The sequence below is a fragment of the Denticeps clupeoides genome, chromosome 3 (assembly GCF_900700375.1).
Source record: "Denticeps clupeoides chromosome 3, fDenClu1.1, whole genome shotgun sequence".
NCBI classification, from domain to species: domain Eukaryota; kingdom Metazoa; phylum Chordata; class Actinopteri; order Clupeiformes; family Denticipitidae; genus Denticeps; species Denticeps clupeoides.
In genome coordinates, this window is record NC_041709.1 from 33,693,924 (window position 1) to 33,716,651 (window position 22,728).

General features: G+C 42.0%; 2 protein-coding genes and 1 long non-coding RNA gene across 3 annotated transcripts; all 3 read right to left on the reverse strand.

Moving 5' to 3' along the window:
- Positions 1-2,334: 2,334 nt before the first annotated feature.
- On the reverse strand, positions 2,335-10,818 carry LOC114785838 (matrix metalloproteinase-9-like). Its single transcript, XM_028972472.1, has 7 exons — positions 10,721-10,818; positions 10,444-10,494; positions 8,762-8,929; positions 7,743-7,910; positions 4,572-4,739; positions 3,606-3,773; positions 2,335-2,455 (listed from the first exon to the last, which is right to left on the reverse strand). Exons 1-6 carry the CDS (start codon positions 10,794-10,796, stop codon positions 3,607-3,609), a joined length of 798 nt encoding a protein of 265 aa, XP_028828305.1. The 5' UTR covers positions 10,797-10,818; the 3' UTR covers positions 2,335-2,455; position 3,606.
- Positions 10,819-12,230: 1,412 nt separating this feature from the next.
- LOC114785462 (adhesion G protein-coupled receptor E2-like) lies at positions 12,231-18,835 on the reverse strand. The gene is made up of 14 exons (XM_028971740.1): positions 18,721-18,835; positions 18,482-18,613; positions 18,244-18,396; positions 18,106-18,131; positions 16,657-16,837; positions 16,473-16,586; positions 16,105-16,286; positions 15,385-15,546; positions 14,889-15,092; positions 14,566-14,798; positions 13,953-14,019; positions 13,625-13,716; positions 12,577-12,739; positions 12,231-12,329 (listed from the first exon to the last, which is right to left on the reverse strand). The coding sequence occupies exons 1-14, from the start codon at positions 18,833-18,835 to the stop codon at positions 12,231-12,233; spliced, it is 1,923 nt and encodes a 640-aa protein (XP_028827573.1).
- A 163-nt stretch (positions 18,836-18,998) lies between these two features.
- LOC114785937 (uncharacterized) lies at positions 18,999-21,458 on the reverse strand. The gene is made up of 3 exons (XR_003749139.1): positions 21,446-21,458; positions 20,721-20,888; positions 18,999-19,077 (listed from the first exon to the last, which is right to left on the reverse strand). It is a non-coding gene; the product is annotated as an uncharacterized LOC114785937 (long non-coding RNA).
- Between the last annotated feature and the right edge of the window lie 1,270 nt (positions 21,459-22,728).

The following is a 22,728-nucleotide window of genomic DNA, read 5'->3' on the forward strand; positions in this document are numbered from 1 at the left end:
ATCTTTTATAAGGAGGTCTAATCGCATACACTGCATGTTGTCAGTGCCATTTATATTAACAGCATTTTGCACGCGCTTTTATCCAAAGCGACCATGTCACAGCGTACACAACATACAATAGACACGTTTAATAAGAGTAAAGGCCCTCTCACTTTCACTTCACTTTCACTCTTGGAGACCTGTCATGACTCTGTGTTGGTCTCAGCCATTTTAATGGCGTGGTCTGCTGGGGAGGTAGCATCTCTGCTGGAGACAGGAAGAGGCTGAACAGGCTGATCCGGAGGGCCAGCTCTGTTCTAGGGTGCCATCTGGACCCAGTGGAGGTGGTGACTGACAGGAGAATGGTGGCTAAGTTGTTATCCCTGTTGGATAACATCTTCCACCCCATGCAGGAGACCCTGACAGCACTGAGCAGCTCGTTCAGTGGCAGGCTACTGCACCCACGATGTGGGATGAGAGATTCAGAAGGTCTTTCCTGCCAACCGCTGCCAACCTCTACAACAGCTGACCACACAAACACACACATCCAGTAGACAATCTACATTCGAAATATGTGTGTATATATTTTTTATTTATATACTGATATGTTTTTATTTTTAAAACTCACATTCACAGTTTTTTCTAGGACTTTATTTGTCCTAGAAATAAAGTGGCCAAGCGGTTAATCTTCCATAACTCTTATTTTAATTCATATATAAAGGAGGCAGATGAGCACACACAACAACAGTGGATCAACCAGGACTGAAGAACAGTTGGGTCATTTGTGCAGTTTGGCTAAAACTAATAATTGGCTATTAATATTGGCTAATAATAAGGTGAAGATAATTTAGACCTGACGAGATTCGGTAATAGCGCCTCCTGGTGGACCGATGGCACTGTGGCATTACAAAATTTAAGGCATTTGGCAGACGCCTTTATCCTGGGCGACTTATTACAACAGTCAGTGTGTGACAGGAGTCACCGCCTCATTTTAAAGGTTCTTTCAGCAGTGGTGGACGACGTCCACAAACCATGTCCACTTGCTGCCAAAAGTATTGAGAATGACACAAATTCTAGTTTTCAAGTTTTCTGCTTCAGTTTTTATTATGGAAATTTTCATGTACTCAGCAGGCACCAGGCCTGGTGTCAGGAAGGGCAGCAAAGAGTCATATCTCTAAAAAAATAAGATTCTGATATTCTGCAAAAAGTACAGGTATTGGACTTAATAAAGAATGGAACCAAAAACATCCTCCAACAGCAACTTCTCCCAACTATCCAAGAACAGTTTGGTGAAGAACAATGTCTTCAAAAATGAACTTGTCAAATTCTGACAAACTCCAACTATGAACCGATTATGAAGAAATGAGTTGCCATCTGTCAGAATTTGGCCCCAAAGTAGAAGTTGTTGTTGCTAGAAGCCTGGGAAATGCAGTGAACCCCTACCCCTGGGCTGAAATACCTGGGAACAATATATATATATATCAAAGGGTTCTACAGGAAAGTAGCAGGGCCAGACTGTGTGTCTCCATCTATTAACTGGTGACATGTCATGTGCCAGCCTGCTTCCGACCATCCTCATGAACTCAAGGCTCACAAGCCTCAGCGACTTTCTTTCTCCTCCACTGTTATAGCTAAAAACCAACAGCTACAGCTTCACAAACCAATCTGTAGAAGTTGATTTTATTCCTCCATCGCTGAGTTGCTCCTCAGCTTCAAGATTGTCAATGTTGCCAAGTCTTGGATTTTTTGAAAATCCTTTTGGAAAGAGGCTGTGATCCATTAGGACTTAAATCTGGCACCACCAAAATGATTTTGGCAACAACAAAAAGTCTTGGATGAAGTGACTTTTTGTTAGTGGCAGCTTGCATTATGTGGACAAATGTGTTTTGAGCTTGTATGAATGAAATTAAATTTTGTCTTACAATACAATATGAAGGGGACTTTCTTTATATGGACAAAATGAACGTGACACTTGGTATCCCATGATTCTTAAAGTTCTTGTTACATTCCACACACCATTCTTAAACCCATTTTGCAATGTAGAAGAGCACATAATCCACTATGCAAGGTAATATTTGGTTAGTAGGTGGTTTTCCAGCAAAACATTTATCAGATGCCCTAAGCCAGAGTAATTTATAATCAGAAGTGACAGGGACAGTCCCCCCCTGGAGACAGTCAGGGTTAATAGTCTTGCCCAGGGACATGATGTTTGTAAGTGGGGTTTTAACCTGGGTCTTTGTGGTCTTCTAGTTCATAGGTGATTGTGTTGACACCTTGACTGTTTTGGCACAACACAGTAAATCTTCAGTTGGACCAGACAACAAGTTCATCAGTGAGTTTAAATTAAACAACCACTTAATGCTTAAATTCTTTTATTAGAAGAGAAAATATACGAATATGGAGAAAAAACTCTCAAGAGTCCATGGTTGTGATCCAGTTCCAAAGGTCTGCTGCTGTGGTGCCATCTACCCAGTACCTGAGGGAAAAACAGATGTGAGAAAGCCAGGAACTGGACAATCTGAGGTAGAAACATAAAGGAGATCTGAGCTGCTGGCAAAAAGATGGTTGCCAGGGTGATGGTTAAAAGCACATTTCATTGTGTAACCTTCCGATTATGGGTCTGCAACAGCTATTGTGGTAGTTATTATTACTATTAATTTTATTATTATTATTATTACACAAATCTGATAATTTTTACATGATTGTGACAGTTTTGCCTTTTCTTTGTGACCTGTCTGTGCTGAGATTTGTGAATCTAAATTGCACAAAGTGAATTTGAATTGTTTAAACTGAATATGAATGTGTTTATTTGAATCTGAATTCCGAAAAAACTGCTTCTCCAATTCAATTTTAGTTTATTGAGATGCACATTCTGGGTCCTTGAAGAAAGCAATGGAGTGCAGTTTCCCATCAGAGCTTATTTACACATTTTACGACAGCTCTGGTGTTGAAGTAAAGTGGAACTTCCTCTGGGAGAAGCATATGCCAGCCGGTTTTACTTGTATTTGATGCAGATTTGCTTGATTCTTTGTCGGCCGTAGCTGTATAAGTTAGTGATTTTGAAGGAACCGCTGCATTTTAGTGTCTTGAATCAAGCGTGGACACTCGTTTACTTTTTATAGCAACTGTGTTTAGCAAGTAGCATTAATAACACTGGCAGTGAATTTGGACAGTTTTTTTCCTTTAGTAAATAATGGGTGATGGGTGGTGGGTTAAATGCAGAGAAAGTATGTCATTGTGTCACAGTGTGCTGTGCTTTCTGTGCATCAGTCATTCATATCTTAATTTGTTTTAATGATCTGACACAATAAAAAAGAAATTAGACACCAGGTCTAAGAGGAATCCAGTCATAAGAGTAATAGCGCCATTGAACATGGTTGTCTTTTTGGATATAAAATGCTTGTTTTGAAATGTTCCACCTTCTCCTTTTAGGCAAAGTAGTCATTGTGGGAATGGAAGAAATAAAATCAATTTGATTTGTCATTTCGTTGTGTCATCGTGCAGTGTGCTGTGTATCACAATGACAATCACTTCACTTTCACTTTCAGGCAAAGTAGCCAATGGAAGCCAATGGAATGGAAGAAATAAAATCAATTTGATTTATCATGACTGCAACAAACACTGACCTTAAATGGTACAGTCTCCCCACAATTTGTCTCGATCGTAGTTGGCCGTGGTGGCGCACCACAGGGTGTCGTGACCGGAATAGGTGCATGACGTGTACAAATTCTCCTTATACTGGAATGGGAAGAGGCATGGAGCCCCATTGGCATTTCCACCTGTGGTTGGTTTACCTGGAAAGAGGGTATTTCATGTTTTCAGTGATCGCATGGCAGAAGAAGACGCAATTGCTCGACTTATGAACACAGGGATTTAGTACAAAATAGACATGACACACAAACACACAACACAAAATAAAATACTCAGTAACTGGCCGAGGACAAGACACAGAAAGAATACATTCATACACATGATAACAGAGGAACACAATCAGGTAATCAGGGGCACACAACAGTGAACATGAAACTCTGGTCCAGAACACCCCGAAATGTCAGGACTTGACAGGTGTTACATATGAGGACAAACAAATGTGGCCCTGTGTCATTGCCAATTGGATTTTGTTTCAGAATGTTCTGATTATTGCCCTGCATCAAACAAGGAGAGAACCAAAATCACTAAAACTTAGTTGAGTAGGACAGTAGGGTGCAAAGGGAATAGCGATGTACCCATCATGTGGAGAACAACCAGTATTTAGGTTTAGGGTAAAAAAAAATTTCTCATAGGAACATAAGATTTTGACATTTTATTTCTTTTAATGAATAAAATCATCGCTTTAGAAATGCATTTTGTGTTGACTTGTGTTATATTTGTCCAGTGGCGGGGCGGTGGTGGTCTAGCGTGTAAAGAATCAGACTCATAATTGAAGGGGAATCTGGTCATCAGACTAAAATGACCATTGTACATGGTTGTGTTTTTGGATATGAAATGCTTGTTTTGAAATCTTACACTTTCTCCTTTCAAGCAAAGTAGCCATTGTGGGAATGGAGGAAATAAAATCAATTTGATTTGTCATGACTGCAACAAACACTGACCGTAAACGGGACAGTCTCCCCACAATTTGTCTCGATCGTAGTTGGCCGTGGTGGCGCACCACAGGGCGTTGTGATCGGCATAGGTGCATGACGTGTACAAATTCTCCTTATACTGGAATGGGAAGAGGCATGGAGCACCATTGGCATTTCCATGTATGGTGTGTTTACCTAGAAAGAGGGGATTTACATGTTGTCAGTGATCGCATGGCAGAAAAAGACACAATTTGAACACAGGGATTTAGTACAAAATAGACATGACACACAAACACACAACACATAATAAAATACTTAATAACTGGTCGAGGACAAGACACAGAAAGAATACATTTATACACATGATAACAGAGGAACACAATCTGGTAATCAGGGGCACACAACAGTGAACATGAAACTCTGATCCAGAACACCCCGAAATGTCAGGACTTGACAGGTGTTACATATGAGGACAAACAAATGTGTCTCTGTGTCATTGCCACTTGGATCTAATTGAGCACATAGGCAAGAGACTTTTATATATTTTAGGGCTGCAACAACGAATCGATTGAATCGATAAAAATCGATTACTAAAAGAGTTGGCAACGAATTTCCTAATCAATTCGTTATGTCGCGCGACGCGGAGATGTTTGATTATTAAAAAAAAAAGTTTATTTGAGCGCGGAGTTAACACATTTGGTCTCTCTCGCGCACAGATGCTAGCAGAGTTTGGCGCCTCATACAGCGCGGAGCAAAAAAAAAACAAGCGGAGGTAGAGGAAATGTACATGGCGGAGGCAGAGAAATCTGCGCGAAAATATGCAAAAGCGACATGGCACGGCACGGAAGCACCACGGCAATGATCCAGCACCTGAAACGCAAACATGTTGTAATGTTTGAGGAGGAAGAAGGGAGTTCAGCAGCAGGGGAGAACTAGACGGGGACTTACAGCGCCACCTACAGGTGTGGAGGGGGGATGAAACAGCGTTCGGACTGTTCTCTGCGTGGACGACTCGCCTATTGTGTCCCTGAGCAAGACACTTAACCCTAAGTTGCTCCAGGGGGACTGTCCCTGTAACTACTGATTGTCGTTCTGGATAAGGGCGTCTGGTAAATGCTGTAAATGTAAATGTTTACCCGTCATCCAGCTTGACAGGCATGACAAGTTAGCGTTAGCGCGTTAATAACAGTAGTAAAGCAGGGGTGCTATAGTTACTATAGTGCAAGACATGTTTTTATTCACAAGCCTTTTTTGGACCATTCATTTTTCAATCTGTTGTCATGTATAGCTACACTGCAAAAAAAGCTTTTCTTACTTAGTAATTTTGTCTCGTTTCCAGTCCAAATATCTAAAAAATCTTAAATCAAGATTAATAGACAAGAAAAATGGCATGAGAAAATTAAGTGATGCTTAAAATTTCTGTTTGAGATTATATCTCATTAAGATTAGTTTTCTTACCCCATTGGCAGATAATTTTGCTTGTTTTAAACAAACAATCACTTAATTCTGAGATGTTTTATCAGAAAACAAGACATCATTTCTTATGCTATTTCATGTGTCTAGTAAATGTATCTTGATTTAAGATTTTTTAGAGATTTGGACTGAAATCAGGACAAAACTACTAAGTTAGAAAAGCATTTTTTGCAGTGTGTGTGTGTGTGTCAGTGTGAGAGTTTGTGAGTGTGTGCGTCTGCGAGTGTGCATCTGTAGTGTAGTGTAGAGAACAAGTTCTGACATTCAAACAAATCCTGTTAAATTTTCTGATTTGTATTGTTCTTTATTTTTTTATATTATTTTTTTATTTATTAACTTATTTATGATTCTGGCAGCTCAGGTGGCACTTTATTTAAAAAAAAAAGTCTATATTTGCTGTTGTAAAGCATACATGTGTATGTTTTTTTTTGTTAGTCCATTTTTATTTCATTTTATTATTATTATAACAGCTCAAGGAGCAACATGTTTGTGCACTTTCTAAAGATTTTGGTTCTGTTTTTGAAAGGGGTTGGAAATGAATGCGTTTCTTGTTTTTTGTTTTTTTATCAGATTATACGATTAATCAAAAATAATCGACAAATTAATCGATTATTAAAATAATCGTTAGTTGCAGCCCTAATATATTTCAGATAGCAACATGTTATTTAATCTAAAGTGATGCAGTGAAGATGTTCCCATTTCTTAAACAATTATGTTAGAACATGTCCCACATTCATTAAAAAACATAACATTCTTTTAGAATGTTCTGATTATTGCCCTGCATCAAACAAAGAGAGCACTGAAATCTCTAAAACTGAGTTGAGTAGGACAGTACGGTGCAAAGGGATTAGCAATGTACCCATCATTTGGAGACAGTGTGATGACGAATCAGTAATTAGGTTTAGGAGGCAATTATTTTTTTCTTATTGGAATATGGGATTTGGACAGTTTTTTTTATTTTAATAAATAAAATCATCACCTTAGAAATGCCTTTTGTGTTACCTTGTGTTATATTTGTCTAGTGGTAGGGTGGTGGTAGACTAGCGGCTAAAGAAGTGAACTCATAATTGATCGGTTCTGGGTTTAATTCTCGAACCTCCAAGGTGCAACTGAGCAATGTACCGTCACTAAAGAGTGCTCCCCTGGCGCCTGTCATGGCTGCCCACTGCAAACTAAGTGTGGTGGGTTAAATGCAGAGACACATGTCATTGTTTTACAGTCTGCTGTTCGTCTTTCACTTCATATGTAAACCTGTTTTTGGTGATCTCACACATTCAAGTTTGACAACCATCCAAAAAAATGAGACACCAGGTTTAAGAAGAATTCAGTTATCAGAGTAAAATGAATATTGAACATAGTTGTCTTTTTGGATATGAAATGGTTGTTTTGAAATGTTACACCTTCTCCTTTCTGTGGTGGCCTAGTGGTTAAGCAAGCGGCCCTGTAATCAGAAGGTTGCTGGTTCAAATCCCGATCCGCCAAGGTACCACTGAGGTGCCACTGAACAAAGCACTGTCCCCACACACTGCTCCCCGGGCGCCTGTCATGGCCGCCCACTGCTCACCAAGGGTGATGGGTTAAAAGCAGAGGACACATTTCGTTGTGTCATCGTGTGGTGTGCTGTGTATCACAATGACAATCACTTCACTTTCAGGCAAAGTAGACATTGTGGGAATGGAAGAAATAAAATCAATTTGATTTGTCATGACTGCAAAAAACACTGACCGTAGTTGGAACAGTGTCCCCACAATTCGTCTTGATCATAGTTGGCTGTGGTGGCGCACCACAGGGCTTTGTGATTGATATCAGTGCATGACGTGTACAAATTCTTCTTATACTGGAATGGGAAGACGCATCGAGCCCCATTGGCATTTCCACCTGTGGTCGGTTTACCTGGAAAGAAGGGATTTCATGTTGTCAAGGATCGCATGGCAGGAAAGGACCCAAGACACAGCAAGAATACATTTATACACATGATAACAGAGGAACACAATCAGGTAATCAGGGGCACACAACAGTGAACATGAAACTCTGGTCCAGAAGACCCCGAAATGTCAGGACTTGACATGTGTTACATATGAGGACAAACAAATGTGGCTCTGTGTCATTGTCACTTGGATCTAAATAAGCACATAAGCAAAATACTTTTATATATTTCAGCTAGCAACATGTTATTTAATCTAAAGTGATGCAGTGAAGATGTTCCCATTTCTTAAACAACCATATTAGATCATGTCCCACATTTGTTAAAATGACATCACTTTGTTTCAGAATGTTCTGATTATTGCCCTGCATAAAACAAGGAGAGCACCAAAATCACTAAAACTGAGTTGAGTAGGACAGTAGGGTGCAAAGGGAATAGCGATGTACCCATCATGTGGAGAACAACCAGTAATTAGGTTTAGGGTAAAAAAAAAATTTCTCATAGGAACATAAGATTTTGACATTTTATTTATTTTAATGAATAAAATCATTGCTTTAGAAATGCATTTTTTTTGTTGACTTTATATTTGTTATATTTGTCCAGTGGCGGGGCGGTGGTGGTCTAGCGTGCAAAGAATCAGACTCATAATTGAAGGGGAATCTGGTCATCAGAGTAAAATGACCATTGTACATGGTTGTGTTTTTGGATATGAAATGCTTGTTTTGAAATCTTACACTTTCTCCTTTCAAGTAATGTAGCCATTGTGGGAATGGAAGAAATAAAATCAATTTGATTTATCATGACTGCAATAAACACTGACCGTAAATGGGACAGTCTCCCCACAATTTGTCTCGATCGTAGTTGGCCGTGGTGGCGCACCACAGGGCGTTGTGATCGGCATAGGTGCATGACGTGTACAAATTCCCCTTATAATGGAATGGGAAGAGGCATGGAGCCCCATTGGCATTTCCATGTATGGTTGGTTTACCTGGAAAGAGGGTATTTCATGTTGTCAGTGATCGCATGGCAGAAAAAGACACAATTGCTCGACTTATGAACACAGGGATTTAGTACAAAATAGACATGACACACAAACACACAACACATAATAAAATACTTAATAACTGTTTGAGGACAAGACACAAAAAAGAATACATTCATACACTTGATAACAGAGGAACACAATCTGGTAATCAGGGGCACACAACAGTGAACATGAAACTCTGGTCCAGAACAGAGTTCTGACCAGTTCACTCTGGTCAGAATGATTATTGCCCTGCATGAAACAAAGAGAGCACTGATGTTGGCATTTACATGTATGGTGGTAGTAGCCTAGTGGTAACACATTCGCCCAGGTTCAAATCCCACTTACTACCATTGTGTCCCTTAGTAAGACACTTAACCCTAAGTTGCTCCCTGTAACTTCTGATTGTAAGTCGCTCTGGTCTGATAAACACTCAACCCATATATAGTGTCATTGTCTTCACAAAATCTCCAGACTTGCTGTGTTGGTTGTAGTTAAGAATTAGCATGCTCAGGTACCCATAACCCCATCACAGGTGTTACTTGAATAACAGGAACACCTCAAACTTTTTATGTTCACACATAACTTTTTTGTTACATCCCGGTTTCTGCTTGGTTACTTAAATGCACATTTAACATTTTGTTAAGCTTTGTGTCTCTCATTGGCCCTTTCCCAAACCTAACATGGTGATGTTCCTCTCCACCCCAACACAAGGTCATGACAATATAATAATATGAGCCAATTATTGTTCAACTAAAACCTCCATTCGTTGTCTTTAGTGACTCTGACCAGAGTAAAGGTAATTGTTTCAAGCCAGTGCAAAACATTTCGGCATCATGTCCTGTTTTAACCGTTCACATAAAAAATTTGTATTTTTTTTATCTCTTTAACATTCAAATAAAATGTTAAACGAATTCTAGCTATTTCTTACGAAATGATGCATAATGTAAAATTAACACAGCTAAGAATTTGATCAGACTGGGGCAGTGGTAGCCTTGCAAAGCCGTAATCAAAAGGTTGCCAGTTCTAAAGTGATAAAGTGAAATGACTGTCATTGTGATACACAGTAGCACAGCACACGATGCACACAATGAAATTTGTCCTCTGCATTTAACCCATCACCCTGAGTGAACAGTGAGCAGCCATGACAGGCGCCCGGGGAGCAGTGTGTGGGGACGGTGGCACCTCAGTGGCACCTTGGCAGATCGGGATTCGAACTGACACTGCCCCCTCAATACATGTTCTAAACCACCAAAGTGCAACTGAGGTGCTACTGAGCACCGTCTCCACACACTGCTCCTCTGGCACCTGTCATGGCTGCCCACTGCTCACTAAGGCTGATGGGTTGATGCTGTGCTGCAGTGTTTGACAATGACAATCACGATGGGAGTTGGGGAGAACACACAAAAAAAAATTGGCATTATTTATTACTTGGTAATTTATTGCTTTAATTTTCTGATGATCTCATCGGTACTTACTGGAAAATTGCATTGTTGCAGAATGCACCATCAGCAGAACCAACAAGAGACCTGCAGGGGTTGATAATTACAGCAATGATCAATAAATCTTCCACCCATCTCAATCCAGCAGTTTTGTGGAATTTCTGGTGAGATTGGAACATCGCTGAACACTCATTTGCAAATTGAACAATATAAAATTCATGCCAGCAGCTATATGTTGACATATATAGAACTGGGTTAGTTGACATTGGCATCATTATGACATTGGCAGCAAATCTATCAGTAATATACTCACATGGAAGACGAAGTGCATCCATTGTGATGAAGGTCTTTGTGCAACCTCTCGGTGGTAAAACCCACGTTTTTATCATGGGACAGAAGAATGGTGTGATCACCAAGTTCCACCCATTTCCTTTTTTGTGTCTTGCCCCTTATTGCCTCAACCTTTATCATTTTTTTTAGGCCAGTTGAGTGCAACATGCTTAAGGTAAACTGGAGGAAATGTGCTGCCGGTTATTTTGAGGAACACATGCAGTATATACATGCAGGCACCAGAAAGTATTCAGATGTTTGGTTTATAAAAAAGGACCAAAGAAAGAAATAATAGCTCTGTTTTTAAGAGGCGCCTTTCATGACTGCCAACTGCTCATTAAGAGTAATCAGTTAAATGCAGAGGACACATTTTGTAGTGTCACCCTGTACTCTGTTGTGTATCACAATGACAAAAACTTCACTTTCACTTAAAAGCCATAAACGTTGCGTAAGATGGAGCATCATGCCATGAAAGGGAGGTCCAGGATCCCTCAGTTAACCTAGTGAGAAAGCAGGAAAAACACTTTTTTTATAGTTATTACTTTGATTCATTCTGACGATGTTGTACTCAGATTGCACAACATGCTTAAATGTCTCGGAGAAACAGTAATCCATGCCTGGTTCTGTGTTTATAGCAGCCCTCATTCTGGGGTGAAGGTTTTTAAGTGAATGCACGACAATGTACACATCAACATGTGACCTCTGACCTGAACCATGCAGTAGCACAAAACAGTGTCGTGTTACAATAATTTAGGTATAGTAAAAATGCAACAATTTATAGATGTGATGGCTTCATCAAAAAAGGTAGCAATTTTTCACTCATCTCAGATGCGCTTTTGAGTTTGGCAAGAAGGCTGATAGCACATGACACAGCAGAGGACCCATAAAAAACATCTTCTTTAATGAAGAAATGCTGCCATTTTATGTAGTTTTCATCTAGTATAAAAAAATCCTTACATTTGAATTGCGTCTTTAAAATATGCCACATAAATAAACTTGGGTTCTAGATCATTCCATAATCCATGTTTGGTAATATCCAGTCTTTTTTTGTTGTTTTTTTGTTTAAGTATTAGAAAAAGCTATTTACCGGCTGTTGAATGAATCCCTAGACATGCTTAACACTGATGGAACAAACTTATGTTCATTCCCAAATAACTAGAAGAATATTATATAAAAATGTAAATGAATTATATAGTGTTTTTTCTAGTCAAAACAGTTTTTATCAATATTGCATTCATATCACATACAAGTGCACAGCCATGAACAAAATGACATGTATTAAGTGAAAGTGATGTGATGGTATTAAATAGCACACACTACACCTAAAATATATATATTTGCAGGACAGAGCATAAGGATTGCACCATGTAGTAAAAGGACGATGAATCATGTTAAAAAGGGAAGCATGAAAGCAGTGGACTCATCACGCATGATTATCTCTGGAGTCAGTGTCGAGATCTGCTATCGCTTGCTGTCCGGTCCTCTGCAGTTTGTCACTTTGTGGATGAGTATAATGTTGATGTGGTATTCTTCACGCTGACTGCGTGCGAGGATGTGATCTTACGCCACCATCTCCTGTACTGCTGTCTCACCTGCAAACAGGTCAAATGACTTATTTTGGCCGTTTCTGTCAAATGCGGCAAAACCTGACCAAGAAGTGAACAAAGACGCTATGGCGACCAGCTGACCCACAAAGTCATGATTCCGAGAGCCGACCCTTGAACGTCCTGCTTCTTACAATTGTCCCCGATTAACACATTTAAGTACCAGACTAAACCAGACCTGAAGAAATGAAAGTCTTTCGAAATACAAAATTGGCAGAGTCATCCCCGAACGTACCCCTTCATTGAGCACGCAGTGCACCAGGAAGATGAAGGTTCCTTGCTGCGAGTTGAAAACGATGAAGATGACCTTCAGTGCCATGTCCTTCATTTCAAAGAACCCCAGGATCCAGGGGCAGCCGAGAATGATGAACTGGACCATGGACTTGAGCATCAGTGTTCTGCGGTGTGGAGCAGTTCAGGAACTGGGTTTAGGAGGCTTGTTTTAGGACCTGCAAATTCTGCACCGTTCTTGTGAGGACATGCATGAACAAAGTTTTCATTTGGCTTTGAGCTTTATCTTTTTGGGAAGGCTGTCCACAATGATTAGGAGTGTGTTTGTGAGAATATTTTTTTACATTCTTCCAGAAGAGTGTTCGTGAAGTCAGGCACTGATGTTGGATGAGAAGGCCTTGCTCACTTTCTCCGCTCTAATTCATCCCAATGGTGTTCCATTGAGTTGAGGCCAGGGCTCTGTGCAGGCCAGCCAAGGTCCTCCACACCCAACTTGCCCATCCAGGTCTTTACATTTACATTTACAGCACTGAGCTGATGCCCTTAACCCTAGATTGACTTACAATCAGTAGTAACAGGGACAGTCCCCCCCTCAGGGTTGAATGTCTTGCTCAGGGACACAATGGTAGTAAGTGGGGTTTGAATCTGGGTCTTCTGGTTCATAGGCGAGTGTGTTACCAACTAGAATTAAGGGTTCAAGTGCTTTGCATTGCACTGCTCAGCTATGGAAACCCTTTACATGAAGCTCGCTACACACCGATCTTCAGATACTCTGAAGGCCGGGGCAGTGATGGCCTAGCGGTTAAGGAAGTGGCCCTGAAATCAGAAGGTTTCCTGTTCGAATCCCAGACCGCCAAGGTGCCACTGAGCCAAGCACACACTGCTGCCCGGGCACCTGTCATGGCTGCCCACTGCTCACTAAGGGTGATGGGTTAAATACAGAGGACACATTTCACTGTGTGCACCGTGTGCTGTTCTGCTGTGTATCACAATGACAATCACTTCACTTCCACTTCACACAACGTCTGAAAAAACAACAAAAAATTTATTACCGGGTCTGTGTGATCTGGGAGATGTCATTCTGTGCTCTTGTCAGGGTTGAGTAGAAGCTGATGAAGATGGCCATGAAGAGCACTGTGTTGCACTTCAGCAGGCAAGAAGAACATGCAGATGTTAGCAGCACATTCTGTTCCTCCACAGTTCCTCGTCCCTTTCTTTGAGATATATTCTTCAACGTTTACAGTGAGAAGGTGGCCACTGATATTAACAGGTTCTATTATCACATTTATTATCAATGTGATTCACCTCACCTTTGTGATTCAAGGTTGTGGCTGATTGATATATAAGGATAGCATTTAAACTACTTTCTATCATACATACTGCAAGAATAAAAGTGACTGGTCCAAGAAAACTCCATCTGAAGCCTTTTTCTGTTTTTAACCAGCATCTGAACAAAAGAAAAGAAGAAAAGCACAAATTAGACATGCATTATTCTACATCAATGCAGTTCAGAAAATAATCTATTATATTATAATGACGTTGCTTGGTGACTGCTTTCGTGGTTTAACGTTCTGTTTTTTTTTAGCTTTTATTTTTCATTCGTATGAATGTGCAGCCGATTGAACACTGCTGCTGAATGACTGTGTGGACACTTTGAGTTCCTACAATGAGCAGAAAAATGCTCGTCATTCACCTAATGCCACGAATGCCAGAAAAAAGCACACGCCTGAACTCTCAAATTACTGACATGTATGAAATCAGAACGTGAAGTAATGTTGAAAAATGTATACATCATCACACATCGATAATCAATGCCGTGATAATTGTAATGGAACCAAGTTGTAAGACCAGTGAGGGTTCACACCTCTAGTGCAAATGCCATTCTGAAAAAAAGAGTATATAAACTATATCAAATGATCAAATGAAGACCTTTGAATTTAGCGGGTGCTTTGTGTACAATAACTATAATTATTGTAATGATGATGTTGCTTACTGCTCGTTGCCGTAGCCATCAGGCATAACTGCTGCTGATACTCCCACCACAATCAAGGGGAAGCCATAGGCTACCAGGTACATGTAGCCCCAGTGTAGCCTCTCAGCCTGGAAGACCCGAAGCCGATTGAGCTTCCTGACCAAGAAGAACAGAAGGGCGGCCTCCAAATTCATCCAGGCGAAGCTGCACAGGTAGAGGAAGTGCAGAACTCCTGCCAGCACCTGGCACAGCACCTGTGGGAATCAGAGACGAGCGAGGTTCACAAACATCTGAAACATCGGTCACCAACCGAGACAGGACTTTTTTTGCCGCAGCGATTGGACCTTGTGAGGGTGAATGAGGCTGAGGAAGCTCTGGACAAGCAGGAAGAGCAGATGAGCCAGCAGGAGGCAGACGCAGAGGTTGAGTCGAGCCGTGTTCACCACAGCATTCCACCGGCAGAGAGCGAAAGTGAGAACTGCCAAGGCAAGGAACACAAGTCCCACCGGAGTGACTATCATGTTCAGCTCATCCACAGTTAAATCCGTCTAAAAGAACAAACACATTATTGCCAAGCTTTAACTAAATGCAGAGGACACACTTTGTTGTGTCACCAAGTGCTGTATCGCAATGGCAATCACTTCACTTTCAAAAGACATAACACTTAAAACACAAACTAACAGTGTTTACTGTTCAGTCCTGGAGAGCAATATGGTCTCTTTTTCAACTATTGTAAGCCCCACCCCCTTCTTCAGCACTACTCCTGAACGTAGTTCTAAACAATGAACTGATGATGGTATAATGCTGCAGCAGAAGATCAACAGTGTGGCGTAACTTAACCCGGGACGGTTTGCCTGTTTGCATGATCAGCGCAAAGGTGGACAGGTGGACACAGCTGCACACGGTTTGGGTGGAGGTGTTGCTGGTGATGCTGCAGCCATCTACAATCCACGCGGTGTAGTTCCAGTACACGCACCACAGCTGGCCTCCTGCTCTGGCGGCCTGCCAAACAAAGTCTGCATTTTACCACAACAGATTTTGAACGCTTTGCAAACCACTTATGAAAATGTCGGTGCCGTGCTTGTGAGCTCATGACGCATTGATATGACTGAGCATGACACCTGAGTGTCTCAGTGGTTGACCATAGAGGTTGGTCAGAAGGTTTCAAGGAAATGGCGAGTTCAAACCCCGAACCGCCAAGGCCCCACTGAGGTCCCCTTGAGCAAAGCTCCTTCCCCACACATTTACATTTACATTTACTGCATTTATCAGACGCCCTTATCCAGACCAACTTACAATCAGTAGTTACAGGGACAGTCCCCCCCTGGAGACACTCGGGGTTAAGTGTCTTGCTCAGGGACATGATGGTAGTAAGTGGGGTTTGAACCTGGGTCTTCTGGTACATAGGCAATTGTGTTACCAACTAGGCTACTACCACCCCACACACTTCTCCCCGGGCACCTCCCACGGTTCACCAAGGGTGGTGATTAAATACAGAGGACACATTTCGTTGTGTCGCCGTGTGCTGTGCTGCAGTGTTTCACAATGACAATCACTAACCATCTTGTGGAGGAACGTGATGTTGACTGGGTCGGACAGCCGCTTGTTGCTCGTTTTGGGCAGCAGGACAGAGACAACGTTGGACACCATGGTCTTGGCTGTGCTGTCGTCCGTGTGGAAGAGGCTGGGAGAAAGGATGTTCTCCATGTTGGTGAAGCTCACAAGTGCTACAGATGCCGAGCCTGGGAGCAGAAGCACAGTCACAGAAGTGCAGTCAACAAAGCTGGGAATCCTTGCTCCTGGGCTGCAATGTTAAAAAAGTTTACCGCTCCCAAAACTTTATATGTGCTTTATCATATCAAACGTTTATCATTGTAAAATGATTGTTAATTGCAACAATTGTCCACCCTCTCTTCATGTCCCCATACCATTGTTATTGTTCGCAATGCCAAGCAAGTCGATGTCAAGGAGAACATCTCCAGCGCTTATCTGAGAGATGTTCCGTGAGGTGACATTGGGCGCGATGCTCACAATTTTCACATCTGACGGGATGAGGGAAAATATGAATGATGCATCTTCCATGAGGCAACAGTCAGGGGTGGAGATACAGACCTATGAGTTTGGTGGTGACATTTCTGGAGTCACTGTAGCTTGAAGGATTTACTAGCATGGACACTAGCTTCTCTATGGCTTGAAGCACAGCATCTCCATACTCCACTAGGAGACCAGAGCCCAGTGTCTGGGTCATCTGATCCAGGAAATCCATGAGTCCACTCAGCAAAGTGAAGACAGTCTACAGATATGGAGCAGCCTTCAAATTATTTTTTTGATTTATGAATGAAAGTGGTATTTTGTAAGGAACATTACGGCAGCTTCTGAGAACGTTCTCTTTTGGATGAACCTACTGTGGGAACCCATTCACCTGTTGAGGCAGCACTTGGGATGTCAGGTTTAGCACCAGTTTCAGAAGAAAGTCTTCTGGACAGGAATAAGATTGCTTTCTCTGAAAGTCACAGACAAAGGTTGGCATGATAATATCATTCTAAACCACATAATAAAATAATGTAATTAAATCAATAATATTAATTAATCTTTGAACATTTAGTTGATGTAATGGGCCTGGTTTTTCTGGTGCTGTTATAAATGCACCTCGAGCAGGAAAATAACCAGATAGAAACAGGAAGTAGCTGCTTGCTGGTTAACTGTATGTTGGAGAGGAGGGGGAACTAACTACCCACCCATACCTTTTTGTTGGGGTGTAATTATTTCTGACACCCAGAAGATAAACTTTGATAATGTTTTTATGAGGAACGTTCAAAAGGGGGAGGAGCCTGTAGATATGATTTGAACATTTTCTATAATATACTTCTTATTATATGCTTCTCAGTTTTGGGACTCAGTTATATTCTCAGTGTGAATATAGGTGTGTTAGGATGTGGAGTTCACACCTTAGTTAGACAAAACACTTACACAATTATATCCCATAAACAGCAGGGTGCCAGCTTTCAGGTCTGCAAGCTGGGCCATGGAGGAGATGGAGGAGAAGCTAATAGACGGCTGGCTGATGGTGAGAGGGGGGATTTTGGATCTTCGCCAGTTTGGCCTATGGTTTTTCTCAATGTGTATGTACCTTTTCCTCGAAGTTCGTTTATCTAGTTGGGTGCATATTTTTTCCATTTTGGTTTTGTTTCGTTTCCCTTCGTGAACTGGTGGAGTTAAGGAGGCCCCAGTTTTTAGGCTTAGGATCCTGTTTTGCGCTGAGGCCTGGAGGCAAGTGGTGTCCATTTGGTCCAACATTCATCTAGATTTCACACATGCTGACTGCCACGTCTATTGCACACATTCAGGTTTCAGTTGGGGTATAGCGGACATCCTAACAGGTGGTACTGAATGGCTATAGGTTGTAGCTGTTGTTCTTCTTAATAACAATAATATTAGTAATAATGATGACAGTAATAATCTTTATGAGCAGCTATCATCAGCAAAAACACAGTTAATCAAAATTCAATCTTGAGCTCGGCTGACAATAATAATAAAACCAACACAATTTGCGTTTCTTACCGTGCACTGCTTCACCGTGTCAAATGCTTTAAAAGAAGAAAGAGAAGGATTCTGTTGAAATGCACAAATGAACGTTCAGTGGAGTTGAGCATTAAATTTGGTAGCTTCCCAGCATGGAAAGAGTCTCCTCTCTCTCACCTTTACACAGGCTGATGTCAACGTCCCAGCCCAGAGGTGGAACCGTGATGTGTCCATCTTTACAATCGCACTGGAAGCCACCAGGAGTGTTTGTGCACAATGAGAATCCATCATTTCCACAGATATTGAGACTGTCTGTGCACTCGTCCACATCTGCATCAACATCAGTATCCAGTTGAAGGGAAACTTCATGTCCTTACTGAAGGGAAATCCCCCCATGTCCTTACTTAATAAGTACCTGCACAGCCGTAAGAGTCGGTTGTTGGTAGGAACCCGGCAGGAATCTCGTACCCAGGGCGGCACACGCAGCCGCCAGACCAGCCACACTGAGCATTTACACCACAGGAGAAAGAGCCACATGCCCGATGAGCTACAGAGACAACACAGTTATGGTCATGTTGGGGACAGTTCTGAAAAAAAGAGGTGGTTTGCTAACGTATGGAAGGACTTGTTACATTTTTTAAATAAGGAACTCACATGTGACGTAGCTTTTTGTTGTGCTGCAGAGGTAGAACAGGTAAAAACCTCCAGGACAGGCCAGGACATTTACAAACCCGTCTCCGGAACAGTTGCCGGGGGAGCAGAGAGGCATGGACCTCACGCCATCGCTCGCATTGGGAAAACTGCTCCCAGCACAGAGTGAAAGTGGGTTCGCGGTGCCCCCTCGGCCAGGCTGGGCACATCCCTGGTACAGGGAGTCGCCAGCGACGCTGCTGACCCTGAACCAGCTCTGATTCAGGAGCTCGTCGCTGTGGGGCCAGCCGAGGAAGGTTGTGGAGATGAAGCCGACATTTCGCCACGGATCCACCAGAAGTCTGTGGTCATCACAAACGTCTGCGTGAAGCCAAGAGAGAAATGTAACATGACTATTGCTATACAGGGATACAACGATTAAGGCGGGGGTGACACGTAGATGTCATTGATTATATCGAGGCAAAAAGTATGTCAAAAAAAAAAAGACAGCGGTGCCATCAAGTATCAGAAGTTTCAGCAGTGCACGAAACGCATTTGTTCATCAATGATGTGGGGTACGTTAATGTAGGGTAACCCTAACACTGGCATGATGTTTAAGCACTTCTGAAACCCAGGCAACTTAACAACCCGCTGGATGTTTAAGGCTACTGTTATTTTTTCCTCATATTTGCAGCCAATAGAGTGGGTTCATTTGCATCACACCAACGGGTTCAGGGTGACGTTGGGTCACCATCTGGGTGAGTGTCAGTGTCTCCTCAAAGCTCTGCATCTCTTTACTCGCCATTGACACCAATCACTAAAATGGTGTCAAAAATGGGATGGGGTGAATTAAGAGAGCAGAGAGCACAGTGCCTCCCGCTGTCACTGAGGGAGGACATTTACATTTATATTTACAGCATTTACCAGACGCCCTTATCCAGAGCGATTTACAATCAGTAGTTACAGGGACAGTCTCCCCCCAGAGACACTCAGGGTTGCTCAGGGACACGAAAGTAGTAAGTAGGATTTGAACCTGGGTCTTCTGGTTCATAGGCAAGTGTGTTACCCACTAGGCTACTATCACCCTAGGGAGGAGGCAGACAACAAGATTGAGGAGATGTTAGCACCTGAGCCAAGAAAAAAGCTCACTGTGATTTTGTGTGCAGTGACGAAAAAGGATTCCCGCGTTGAGAAGGCCCCGGACAACCTGTCCCAATCCATCTTTTTTCAGCTGGCTTGATCGGACGTCTGGCTACTGGCAGTTGCCATTGGTTGGGAGGTGCAACAGCAACAGGTGGGTGCAACTCTCGCTGAACCCCAAGAAGTGTACAGTATTCTGCCAGGAAGCAGAACTCCTGGGTCATATATTGGGGCCTGGAGGACAAAACACCTACCCGGCAAATGTGGAGGCAGTTCAGGTTTGGCCATACCACGATTAGCCTCCTACTACTGATGCTCCTACTCCTGAGGTCCAACACCATGCTGGGGCATGTGGACCCAGAGGCAGCATTGACCTAGCGGTTAAGGAAGTGGCCCCGTAATCAGAAGGTTGCCGGTTCGAATTCCGGTCCGCCAAGGTGCCACTGAGCAAAGCACCGTCCCCACACACGGCTCCCCGGGCGCCCGTCATGGCTGCTCACTGCTCACTCAGGGCAATGGGTTAAATGCAGAGGACAAATTTCACCATGTGCACTGTGTGCTGTGCTGCTGTGTATCACAAGTGACAATCACTTCACTTCACATGGCTGCTGGCCAGGCTGCGGCACACCCAGCAAGAGGACTGGAATGGAAGGAGACGAGTCTCCTGTGGCTGAGAAAGGGCATAGCCATTTTTCATTTATTTCTTGTTGAGATTTTAGTTGCCGATTTTAGAAAAGGGAAACTAATTATGTTTTGCTGAGTATTTACATATAATCCTAACTGATCTGTAGCATATTTCATAGGCGAGTGGCTACTACCAATGACAATTTACACACAACCAATTGCGTGCTATAAAGGAGGGAGGGTGTCATCTGAACGCTCACCGTAGCTCAGACACTCCCCCCAAAGACGGTCCTGGTCGTAGTTCGGTGTCGTGGAGCACCACAGCCTGTCGTAGTTCACAGCAGTGCAACTGTAGGTTGGGGTCCCCCGATACAGGAAAGGGAAAACACAGGCTGCGCCCCTGGCATTTCCATTAACAGTCACGTTATCTGAGGACAACACAGACAAGCCAGAAGACAGTGAATTAAAGGAGAACCGTGGCAGTTCATGTGGCAAAACAAACAGAAAATGCCGGTGTGGTGATAAATGGAAAACCTAAAACTCAAAGCAAACACAAAGTGGAAAGATGCAAATTTAGCTTTAAAAATAAAGAATGAAACTGCCAAGTTCTACTTCTAAAGCGCACAGCCCGATTTTACTGTTCAGCCAATTCTATCTATCTGTTTATATATCTACCTTTGCATAGATATCCGTCACATATAAACACTTGAAGATGTTTACTCTACCCGTCTTAGTCTCTACAGTCATATAAATGATTTTAATGCAAACTTACAAAGAAATCAGTCTATAGAGCTCTTTGTGTTTTGGCTTAAAAATGGCTCAAGAAATGTTATGGCATTGAAGTGAAGTGCTCATCATGCGGCTGGAAAAATGTACAGTGATGTAGTTGCAGTGGTGTTAAGTAAAAAGGCAATTCTGAATAGTACTACATTAACAGGGTTCAGATTCAGGTTTAACCCCCTAACCGTGGTCCCATCATACTTACAGGGATTGGAGGTGAGACCGCTTCTCCCCAGGGTCAGGAAGAAGAAGGTTAGGCCTATAGGGTTTCGAAGGTTTTTTATTATCATTTAAAACCAAGATATTAAAATGTCACATTTACATTTTACATTTACATTTACGGCATTTGGCAGACGCCCTTATCCAGAGCGACTTACAACGTGCTTTCAAGTTACCATCGATGAAGAGATCAATTCCGATGGTTATTTGAAACCTCCCAGCAAATTTAACGAAATTGTAAAAATGCGAATTTATGACCCTGCATTTAAAAACAAAAAGGGTTAACATTTTAAAAGAGCAGAGGGTTCTTATTAGAAAATACTCACACTTGGAATGGAGGACGTTCATCCTCGAATTGGCCTCCAGAGCTACACAGTATAGAGAAATGGCTGCTTGTGTTCGGCAACCTTGACATGTACAAGTCTCCGTCTGCATCTTCTATTTGGCTGGCAAATGTTAAGGACTGTGAAACGGGGATGGGAAATTTGCTTATGTGTTGCAGTTGTCATATGAACATCTCTTCTGTCATTCTGATGATAAGATTACACTTGGCCAAGACATCATGCGTCACTTTTTCACGATGATCATTCAGGGCTTCTGGACTGCAGACCCAGGACTTCCATCCAGGTTTTCAGGTTTTTATCTTATACCCCACCTGGTGAGATTCATGCCCCCAAGACCACAGTTCAACTCATGCACACATGAAGTCACTCATCATGTGTGCCACGTTACATTTAACTCATTTTCAATATTACATAAAAAATCTAACATTAAATAAATAATAATAAAACAAAAACTAATCACACTGAGCACTTACTCCACATGAGGAAGGTGTGCTAGAAAGATTTTTAAGATTTTGAAGTAAGGCTTTCAATCAAATGAGGTCATTTAGAAATGTCCTTGTCTGCCAAAACTTTTACTATAAATTTCAAGTAGTCATTGATGAAGGTAGAAAGATTTACTGATGCACCAGACCCTAGTGTGCTTCTATTGCTTCTTTTGGAACACATTCATAGAAATTTCCAGATTTCCAGTCATTTACAACATGAACATTGTCTGGACTGGAGTTTGCACCCATTTAATATTGCTATTTAATGTTGTTTTGATCAATTAAATTTTTTCATCAAATCTGAGAATTTGTAAATGGCCCTAAACCATCGAATGGTAGTGGACAACTAAAAATCGGCCCAGCAACCATTCAACTGAAACAAGAACAGTCAATCCGCTTCAGGGTTTTTGCAGCGACTGTTGCAAGAAAATGTAGAAAGT

What these genes read in the sequence shown, in the direction of transcription:
- LOC114785838 (XM_028972472.1), bottom strand. Translation starts at nt 10,796, where the DNA reads ATGATAAAAACGTGGGTTTTACCACCGAGAGGTTGCACAAAGACCTTC. An exon ending in TGCAACAATGCAATTTTCCA is followed by an intron (nt 8,930 to 10,443) that starts GTAAGTACCGAT and finishes CCCTCTTTCCAG; the next exon opens with GTAAACCAACCATACATGGA. An exon ending in GGGAGACTGTCCCGTTTACG is followed by an intron (nt 3,774 to 4,571) that starts GTCAGTGTTTGT and finishes CCCTCTTTCCAG; the next exon opens with GTAAACCAACCACAGGTGGA.
- LOC114785462 (XM_028971740.1), bottom strand. Translation starts at nt 18,835, where the DNA reads ATGCCTCTCTGCTCCCCCGGCAACTGTTCCGGAGACGGGTTTGTAAAT. An exon ending in AACAAAAAGCTACGTCACAT is followed by an intron (nt 18,614 to 18,720) that starts GTGAGTTCCTTA and finishes TTGTCTCTGTAG; the next exon opens with CTCATCGGGCATGTGGCTCT. An exon ending in AAACAGGCAAACCGTCCCGG is followed by an intron (nt 15,093 to 15,384) that starts GTTAAGTTACGC and finishes TTGTTCTTTTAG; the next exon opens with ACGGATTTAACTGTGGATGA.